Source organism: Nelumbo lutea, chromosome 1 (genome assembly GCF_056320005.1).
Source record: "Nelumbo lutea isolate HS-2025 chromosome 1, American lotus-T2T, whole genome shotgun sequence".
NCBI lineage: Eukaryota > Viridiplantae > Streptophyta > Magnoliopsida > Proteales > Nelumbonaceae > Nelumbo > Nelumbo lutea.
This window is the reverse complement of record NC_142684.1, coordinates 87739241-87749035: the sequence shown is the minus strand read 5'-3', so window position 1 is coordinate 87749035 and position 9795 is coordinate 87739241. Positions and strand designations below refer to the sequence as shown.

At 40.1% G+C, this 9795-nt stretch overlaps 2 protein-coding genes across 2 annotated transcripts; one reads left to right on the top strand and one right to left on the bottom strand.

Annotated features, from left to right (window-relative positions):
- The first annotated feature begins 2507 nt into the window (after nucleotides 1-2507).
- Nucleotides 2508-5333, top strand: LOC148875950 (protein RICE SALT SENSITIVE 3-like). The gene is made up of 7 exons (XM_088943104.1): nucleotides 2508-3003; nucleotides 3108-3158; nucleotides 3325-3453; nucleotides 3601-3706; nucleotides 3883-3924; nucleotides 4024-4080; nucleotides 4280-5333. Exons 1-7 carry the CDS (start codon nucleotides 2873-2875, stop codon nucleotides 5081-5083), a joined length of 1320 nt encoding a protein of 439 aa, XP_088799230.1. The 5' UTR covers nucleotides 2508-2872; the 3' UTR covers nucleotides 5084-5333.
- Nucleotides 5334-6866: 1533 nt separating this feature from the next.
- On the bottom strand, nucleotides 6867-7622 carry LOC148875949 (uncharacterized). Its single transcript, XM_088965900.1, has one exon. It carries the CDS (start codon nucleotides 7620-7622, stop codon nucleotides 6867-6869), a length of 756 nt encoding a protein of 251 aa, XP_088822026.1.
- Between the last annotated feature and the right edge of the window lie 2173 nt (nucleotides 7623-9795).

Below are 9795 nucleotides of genomic sequence, written 5' to 3'. Positions count from 1 at the left end.
TGGCAAGTAAAAAGGAGCCAAAATGTTTTACTTTTACAACTCTTATGGCCATAAAGGCCATAATACATTGCGCATCTCGGCTACCGAGGTCTTGGGAGGGGTGAATTGACATGAACGCAACCTCTGCAGTTGACATGGACAAGGTAGCCATTTTCAAGCTCCAAATCCTCATCATCAGCCTAACATTTGCTTTCCACCCAGTAATGCCTCCTAAATTATACCTTTTTTCCTTTCTCATTTATTAATTTGATCTATCTCTTTATTTCTTTAATCACCAGCTAATTACTTTTCTTAATTAGTATAACTAATCATCTCTTCTCTTTGTCTCTCACACATACACACTGTATTCCCAACATATGGGATTTGTGTGAAGATCCAAAGTCCATTGTCTAGCTGCAGTTCCTTTGGCAATAAACTTTGGACTTAATCTTCAATTGTGTGATCAATAAAATAGTTTAAAGCTCTACAACTAGTGAAGTACAAATACATAAGCTAATTGGATCCAAACCAGCTTGCAATGCCAGTCCACCAACGGCATGCATTAATTGGGCAGAATGTTTAACCAGTCATGTGTTAATCTTGAGAAAAATTTTCTCAATCCACCCGTTTTCCGTTTTGCATGATTTTTCACTCATAAATAAATAACTAAAAGAAGTTTTTCATGGGTTTTAGTACTCTTTTTTAATATATCCTTGTTAATCTATCCTTGGTTTGGTTTTTTAAATTATAATAGGAGAGACTTTAGAATATTTCACGTAGATTCCTTCATAGAGGATTGGAGGGAAACATACGCAAAGAGCTTATAAACAATATCTTTATTGTGTTCAATTAATACCCTAAGATTAAACACTTGCAAAAATATTTATTTACAAAAAAAAAAAAATTGTGAGGTTATACCCAAAAAATAATAAATAATACCCCTCAGTGGATTGGAATGAAAGATTTCTTTCAAATATTTTATTGATCCTACCACGAAGGATTTGAGTCCACAAGTCCCACAAGAATGGGGAAATAGGTGGGGAAATAGGTACCCTTATGAGAGAGAGAGAGAGAGGGAGAGAGAGAAGGTTTTTAGGAAAAGGTAAGGTGGAGTTGGAGGAGAGATAAAGATAGTGGTCCTACAAAGAGATATGGTCAGTGAGGCGGGGGCTGAAGCCACGGGCGGTCAAAGCGGAGGAAGGATGAGAGATTGATGAGAATGAGATGATTTATTATTTTCCTATTTTTGATTAGGAGAAGTATGTCGTCTGGAGGGGGCGCAGCGCACCGCAATTCGTGCGCACTTCCTCTTCCTCCACCCTCCCCTCTTTATTTTTATTATTATTATTTATTTTTATCAATTCAACCCCCTTTTTTTTATTATTTTATTATCAAATTTATCAATCAAACAAACCTCTACGACTCTATCTTCACTCTGTAGTCTGTTCTGTAATCCTTCACTCCTTTCCTCCCACCCCCCCTTTCTTTTCTTTCTTTATGCTTAACGAAGCACCGCTCCCTCTGCCATGTCACGTGGCGCACGTGACATCCCAACCCCTAAACTGTACCACCTGCTTGCCTTTGCCCTTATCACAGCTTAATTTAGTTTGTTAAGGCCCCAAAATTACCATTGTGCCCCCCCAAGGGGGTCCTTTCAACTGACACCCCCTGTACTATTTTACATTTGTTTAAGCACTAACCCAAATCCAAATCCTCACATGAAATGAAATGTCCTAAGCTAAGAGGCTAAATCCAAATCCTCACATTTGTTTAAGCACCCCCTGTACTATTTTACATTCCATGCCACTTTGGTTTGCCTTGATTGCCCTCCATGAAATGAAATGCCCTAAGCTAAGAGGCTAAAAGACCAACCTATAATCTATGCCCTAAGCCAATTTTGAATGTAGACGAAGTTGGGTTCTCATCTATCTATAATTCTATACTTCATTACCTGCATTTAAATATGGGCATACACCTTCAAGAGTCAAGACCCATCTGCTTTTTCTAGGGGTTCAGACTTCAGCTGACCCACCAGACCTAAACAATTCTCCATTAAAAAGAACATGGGTAGACTTTGTTTAGACATTTTTAGTCCAGATTATTGATCAAGAGTGACCCAAGCCCAATCTAATTCTAACCAAGTATATTTTTACAACCTCTAACTAACCGAAGCAATAAATATGGTTTGAACAATTGAATTAGACTTTCTTGCACAAACTAATGAACCAGCTACGTTGCAGAGGAATAAATTCTAATCCAGTACCATGTCTCCAGTACACTGGGGGCAATATACAACTCAATCACAGGCCACAGAGCTTTGGTTCTTGAACCCGACCTGGTCCAGTTGGTATGATGGGTTGTGGAATTTGGATGCTAGGGCTTGATACACTTCTCATGATCTCATCCTGTAAGCCCAAGGGCAAGAAGGTAATTCGGTCATTGGAACTAGTCTCCTTTTCTTTGCCTCCTCACTGTCACTGAGCTTTGCTAGAAAGAACGTATAAAAGCTGTCTCAGAGATTATTTTTTAATGGTTAATATATAGCCAACTACAACAACTATCATCAGCTCTCCACCCGCACCATGCACGGTTCATAATCTCTCTCTCATATTTTTTTACCTTTCTGAGTTTACCAAACCTGATTACTTGGGAGTTGGAGAAGCAAAAGGGGAAGTGCTAGAGAGAGAGAGAGAAGAGAGAGAGAGAGAGAGAGAGAAATGAAGAAAGGATCTTCTCTGCAGTTGGTAAGGACATTAGAGTTGCTGAAGAAGATAAAAGGGCTTGGTTAGAGGAATTCACATACGCTATAACTATTCGAAGATTAAGAGAGATAGAAAGAGAAAAAGAGGAGTTGTTGTGAAGTGAACGAGGAAAAAAAGTAGTGAGGGAAGAGATGGTGGGCTCAGGAGCATCAGACAGGAGCAAAGAAGCGGTTGGGATGATGGCCCTGCACGAGGCCCTCAGGAGTGTCTGTCTCTGTTCAGACTGGACTTACGCCGTCTTCTGGACCATTCGACCACGCCCGTATGTTAGACACACTCTGCTGCTCTTCTGTGGAATTTAACTAATCTCTCAGTACTTTTTCTGCTCTTTTTTTTTCCGTAAATGAGTTTCTATCCTGATTGCAGGAGAAGTAGAGGTGGTAATGGATGCAAGGTTGGCGAGGACAACGGTAGCTTGTGAGTATGGTTTCTGTTTACTCTTGTACTTGCAGAAACAGAGGGTAGAAAACAGGGGACTAAAGGACAGAGATGGATAATTTAGATAAAGATGGGCCCTGAAGATTACACGATCTGGGTTTTACTTCCACTTCTCTTTTTCTGAGCTGGGTTTTCATTTTTGTAGGATGTTAATGTGGGAAGATGGGTTTTGCCGAGGAAGAGTTGCCGAGTGTCTGGAAGATATAGATGGGGAGGATCCAGTCAGAAAGGCCTTCAGCAAAATGTCCATTCAGTTGTATAATTATGGAGAAGGGTGGGTACTGGGTAGGTGTTTCTTTTATTTATTTATTTTTTCTTTCTTCAGTTCAGTTTCTTTTGTTTCTCCATTTCGGTGTGGAAAAAATATAGTTATCTAATTATCTCATAAATGTGGTTATGCCTGGTTCATCGATTTGAACAGGTTGATGGGTAAGGTTGCTTCTGATAAGTGTCACAAATGGGTTTTCAAAGAACCTTCTGAATGTGAGCCAAACATCTCCAACTACTGGCAAAGCTCTTTTGATGCTGTATGTAGCCTCCTACCTTCTCTTTCCCCAACCCCCACTTCACTGCAAGGTTAAAAATTTTTAGAATGTCAAGGCGTAGAAGCTTGCACACTCCTCTGCCTCAGATGGGCTTCACTCTTTCCTAAATGTAACCATCGTAATGATTGTTTAATGTCCTCTACTTGATGTAATTGCAGCTTCCTCCTGAATGGACTGATCAGTTTAACTCAGGAATTCAGGTGTGGACAAAATCATGTATGCCAATGTCGTTTTGTGTAATTTGCAATTTATTTCCTTTTAATAGCTTAGATTTGTCTTTTGTAATCTGTCTTGGATAGACCATTGCTGTGATTCAAGCTGGCCATGGCCTTCTACAATTGGGATCCTGCAAGATTGTGAGTTACTATTTTCTTTTCCTTTTACCTTTACCTTTACCTTTTTTTCTTTCTGCTTTTTAGCTCAGTTATGATTAAAGCTTAATCTGTGCTTTTTTCTTTCTTTTTTATTTTTCGCAATGATCATTTAGATTTTGTGAACCATTTACGCCTTCATTGTTTGAATAACACGGGGGTTAATAACATCTATCCTCCTCAGATACCTGAAGACTTGCATTTTGTGCTGAGAATGAGACATACCTTTGAATCTCTTGGCTACCAATCTGGCTTCTACCTCTCCCAGCTCTTCTCTTCAACAAGGAACACTTCTTCCTCAACCTCTACTCCTTCAAAGCAAGTGGCAGGGCCAAGCCGGCCCCCTGCTCCCATTTTCAATTGGAGCCAAAGGCCACTCCCTACTGCAACTTCTGTCATGGGTTCCCCAAATTTCCATAATGTTTCTCGCCTTGGGCTGCCACAGACCAAAGATGAAACACATCTCTTTCTCCTACCCCATTCATCAGAGACCCAAGTCAACAACATGATTGCAGATCATGACTCAGACTTAAAATGGCCAAATGGGCTCTCCTTCTTCAATGCTCTTAGTGGTCGGGCTGATGATGCTAAGCTTCTGTTCGGGCCCGAGGGCTTGGGGAACAAGCCAAACCAACAACACCATCCCCTTGTTCTTGCAGGGAAGAATTCTATGTCTGCAATGAACCTCTGTGTTAGAACCGATGAATCTAATAAGGTCATGTCTGAAGCTTCTAACTCACAGAACCAGCACGGAAATGGAAGTGAGAATCCTGGTTATGCAAACCCTACTGATTACTTGAGCTTGGAGAGCCATTCAAACAATGTCCGGAAGATGGAAAACAAGTTCAAGAGGAGTTTTACATTACCCGCAAGAATGGCTTCATCATCATCTTCCTCTTCTCTAGATCATCATCCACACCATCCTATGGACTATAGAGGTTCTGAAGCTGGCATCTATTCTGATATCATGGAAACCTTTTTGGAATAATTGGATAATGATATAAGGGTGAGATGATGTACCACTCTATGTGCAGGCAAATTTGGTCCTTTTTTCCTACTTGAATGTCTCAATTCCCATTTACTATTTTCTGTCATTGCATGGGACTTTACCTTCATCTGTTATGCATCTATAAATAAGCTTTATCCTTTAAACTTGTAATGATCATCACTCCCGCCAGTTTTTATTTCAAGATTTAAGACACTAATCCTAGTTTGCTTGACTCGTTTCTCATGGAAGTTCAATAAAATCTTTGGACCAATCATCTGCTCTTGTTTTCCGTTTGATTTAAAGAAATGTAGAGAGATCCTTTCAGAGAAACTATATATAAACGATTACAATAACCACAACGCGTACAATCAATAACAAGAATTAAGAAAGCAAAGAAGGGAAACACAAGCATTCAAGTGTTTTGGACCATGCAGCACGCATATTGGGAGTTGTAGGGAAAATCACGCTTAAAAATCTCAGTACTGCATGGTGTAAGAGATATAAAATGTTGAATACCGTATTATTCCCATTTGGAGAGAGACACCACACTGGAGAGAGAGAGAGAGAGAGAGAGAGATCCCAACTCCATGCTTTAAGAACCTGAAATGATTAATTCTATTTCTACCCGAGACATCCATTTTTCTCCTTCATCCAAAGTCAATTCGTCATTTTGTTCCACAGGAAATTCAGTAATGAGGTTGCCTGGTCATTAAGAGAATAAAATATTATAAACAGTCTGATCAAAATTTACTTATGATGCCGACTATTTTCAACAACTTTGTCAATGTAAAAATTAATTTACGACGGAGAATGGGACAAATTCTTGAATATCTACCCCACATTTGTAATTGAGTAATTCTTGGTTTAGACCATTATTTGGACACCATGCAGTCCATGAATTAAACAGTGTGGCCTTAAAAATAAGCAATTAAGAGCTAACTTCGAATGGGCTTTGGAGCCTGCCTCGAGAGCTTTCCATGAATAAACAGTACTTAGACCAGGATTCCCTGTTCTGCTTTGACGAAGCGCCTTCTATTCTTTTATTACCCCCCCGCTTATTTCCATATTTAAGCGTTAATAGCAACCTTCTATGTAAGGCCCTAGAATAGTAATAAAGCACCCTAGAGAAGATCAAAGGTTATAAGAGATGGATAATTGACACCACCAGTGGAGTGGTTAAAACTTATAAGTGTTGATGAATTGAAATTTGAGAAGATCAAGGAAGCTGGGTTTGGATATATAACAATATAAGCGTGGTTTTTCATGCTGCAAAACTCGATCGGACGCGCGAGAGTCCCCGGTTTTCTAAGGCGGGTGATAGTTTTCCTCGTGGAATAAATAAGATTTGTTGAACCTCGTTAAGGACTTACTACAGCTCAAGAAGGAGAGACCCTGATGACCCAGCGGCATCTTATATCTTTCTCCATTGCGGAATATTAAAGAAAAAGCTGAATTAATTAAGCTAGTGATATTGCAACGCTGTAAACAAACCTTAACAGCTCGATCAATTGGTGGTGGCGTTGTGGTAACCATTAATTAAAGCTGCCTAGAAGCAGTTCTTAACTGTTAAAGAATTAAGGGAAAAGAAACTCAATCGGTTGCAAAGGTAAAACAATTGACTTTGTAATGTTTTTTTTTTTTTTACAAGTGAACATGTAGCAGATCAGAGAATTATGGAATGAAGAAGAAATTATTACAAACCCAGTAATCAAGCGATTTCACGCAGATAATGAGAATCCCCAGAACCATAAATAGCCGTTACTCGATATCTATATATATCTATTTACAGATTCTCTTTCAAGGTCGGCTGGAGAGAGTGGCATTCTCTGCAAGCTAACAAAAATGATCGGAGAAACTGCCAGCCAGACGATGAGCGTGCAGATTTCTTCTTACCCTTGACTTTTTTCTTGGATTTCAGGTCTTCTTGCACCAAAATTTCAGTCTTCTTTCTGCAGGAAACCTCCTTGGATGGTGTCAAAATTGGTGCTGGCGCTATAAACTGCCATCTTTGATGAGGCGGCATGGGTCCATTCGCCTGGTTTCTCATTCCAGTAATTGGTGGTCGAGCTGCAACTCTCTTGTCCGAAATGGATGGTCTCCTCTCTGAGTTTTCGCTGTAGCTCGTTCGAGCACTACTGCAGCAGCTGCTTCTACTATTGCTGCTGTTGCTACGAGACGACATGAATGAGTCCCTGCTACTAACGCTGCTGCTGGTGCAACGGCTCAGTCGAGAACACCCACTCCCGGCAACTTTTACCGGTTGAAATGGAAACGCATGTGGTAGAAGCCGACCATTGTAGAACAAAACGTCAGCTGGGTAGTTCTTGTCCGGATCATTAGCCGGAGAGTCTGGTGTGATGCAACCGAACTCGAAATCAGATTCATCATGATCGTCGGTAGTATCAGTAGTCGGGTACTCAGGAATGACATGGCCAAACTCGAACTCCGAGTACCGGTCTTCGTCTTGCTCTTGATCTTGTGTGCCTATGCCGAAGGATGAGAAGGTATCACAGAAATCTGTCTCGGCGGTAACGCCCATAGTATGATCGTGCCAGAGTCCTTCCATGGAATTCTGTGCCAATTAACTTGCTTGCAGATAGAGAAAACTGGGTCCCTGATATCTATATATACAAGCTTAGGGAGCTTAAACGCTCAAGGGTTAAACATGGGATGATCTGGACTGTTTTGGGACCATTCAGAAATCTAGGTGGTATGAATCATGTCTTCCAAACTTTGCCAATTCCAACGACATCATTCAATAAATAGTGCTCTGGTAAATATTCTAACTATTGTCGTACTATGCAATGAACCCAAGGTGTCTCTCATTTTCAATCAACCCAACTCCCGGCCGATCAGCTTAGACATCCATGCATGCAGCCTGACCCACCAATTGAAGGGTCTGGATCATGATTCAATGGGGTCACAACCAAAACACTCCCGATCAGCTCAGACATCCATGCAGAGTGACCCACCAGCACCAATTGAAGGGTCTGGATGATCATGATTCAGTGGGTCATCACCCAAACACTCAAACCCTCCTTTAATTAATTTCCTTTTGGTTGGGGTATAAGAAATCATTGAATCCCCAAACATCTTTCATGGCTTTCCTTTAGACCCTTCTTTTTTTTATTTTTCCAATAAAGAAATCTTATAAAAATATTTTGTTCCATGTACGTGTTATTTAAATGAGAATTGCACCAAAGTATAACTACAGTCTTAATATATGGTTTTCTTTTGGTTTCTCACAAGGGCTTGCAATGATGGAATCAACCTAGCTTTCTGTGTTTTCTGAGACAGAAGCCTTTTACAAGGAATTAATCTAATTACAATCAATTGATCACCTTTAATAGTTCCCAATATTTATGGCGACAGTAGACATACTTGGGGATTTATAAAATTTTCTTGTCACCCATCAAGGCCTTCAGTAGGACCTTGAATCCATGATCACATTATGCTCTTGGGACCGGAAGCCATACCATGCATCTTCAGTCTCCTTCAAGCTTGGTAAAACCCATCTCATGTGAGTCATATATATATATATTAATTTGTATCACATAGTGTAGCATAACTTGTCAACATGACCGGCTGTAATGAAGTGTCAAGATTGTATAGCATAATGACTGTCTACATTCTGTTAATTTGTCTGATCACCAATTAAGGAGGTTATACTTAGATATCCTGTCAGGCTGGAAGCTAGCTCCTTTCATGTCAGTACTGCTGTTAAATTCTGAATGTAGTTGAAATTGTTGAACTCAAGCAAACCGGAGTTGTACTATTCTGAACCATTAAAATTACAAGGCACCATCTTCCTGTCTGCAAAACTTTACCATATGTAAAGACAATAATGTTGTGCAGCTAGCTTGCGTCGACGCAGAACAACAAACGCATCATTAATTGGAAAATTACACATACAAGAGAAGTCACCAGTGCAGTGAGTCATGTAAGAATTGAATTAATTAGCTTAATCCAGCTGCTGGACAAATGGCTAAAGCTTCCATGTAGTCCGAGTAGAGTAGTGTTTGCTATTTATACCATGCACGAACAATCTTGGTTGCTAGCTAGGAAGGTGCAGCCATTGTCTGGGTCCGACTCTGCTGGGGAATGGGATGGAGAGATTAACGCATGCAAATCAGCGGCAGCTTCCACTCATTTGGAAGACACCATGTAATAAAGCCAAGCCGATGAAACAAGCAATTGCAGCCCGCCTCCCAATTCCAAGATGCATGGTTGCACGTAACTATCGGATTGTATTTGCATTGCATCCTCGGATTGATTGTTGGGGACTTGGGGAAGCTGCACTTACATCGTCCTGCTCTTCTCTCTCAAGATACGCGGTTAACCACCTTTACATATATATATATATATATATATATATATATATATATATATATATATATAGTCTTTTCAACCCGTTGGAATCGTTTGAACAGTCACTCGATCAAGATTTTGGGTTTGGTTTAATTAGATGGTAAAAAAATCATTGATTTGGTTAAGAACCGTTCGATTCAAGGATCAAAATTTTGTCATGTATCAATCGATATGTATCGTATCAGAGATTTCCCGATGTGCCCTTCTAGGAGGTGTTTCGGGTCGACAACTGGTTCAGGGGTAGACCAGCCTTAAACTGGCCCCTTTGAACCAGTTTCAAAAAATAAAAAGAAAACATAAAAACAGTACCAATATAGACCAATATGCTCTACCAGCATATCACC

What these genes read in the sequence shown, in the direction of transcription:
- LOC148875950 (XM_088943104.1), top strand. Translation starts at nt 2,873, where the DNA reads ATGGTGGGCTCAGGAGCATCAGACAGGAGCAAAGAAGCGGTTGGGATG. An exon ending in TTGTATAATTATGGAGAAGG is followed by an intron (nt 3,454 to 3,600) that starts GTGGGTACTGGG and finishes CGATTTGAACAG; the next exon opens with GTTGATGGGTAAGGTTGCTT. An exon ending in GGCAAAGCTCTTTTGATGCT is followed by an intron (nt 3,707 to 3,882) that starts GTATGTAGCCTC and finishes ATGTAATTGCAG; the next exon opens with CTTCCTCCTGAATGGACTGA.
- LOC148875949 (XM_088965900.1), bottom strand. Translation starts at nt 7,622, where the DNA reads ATGGGCGTTACCGCCGAGACAGATTTCTGTGATACCTTCTCATCCTTC.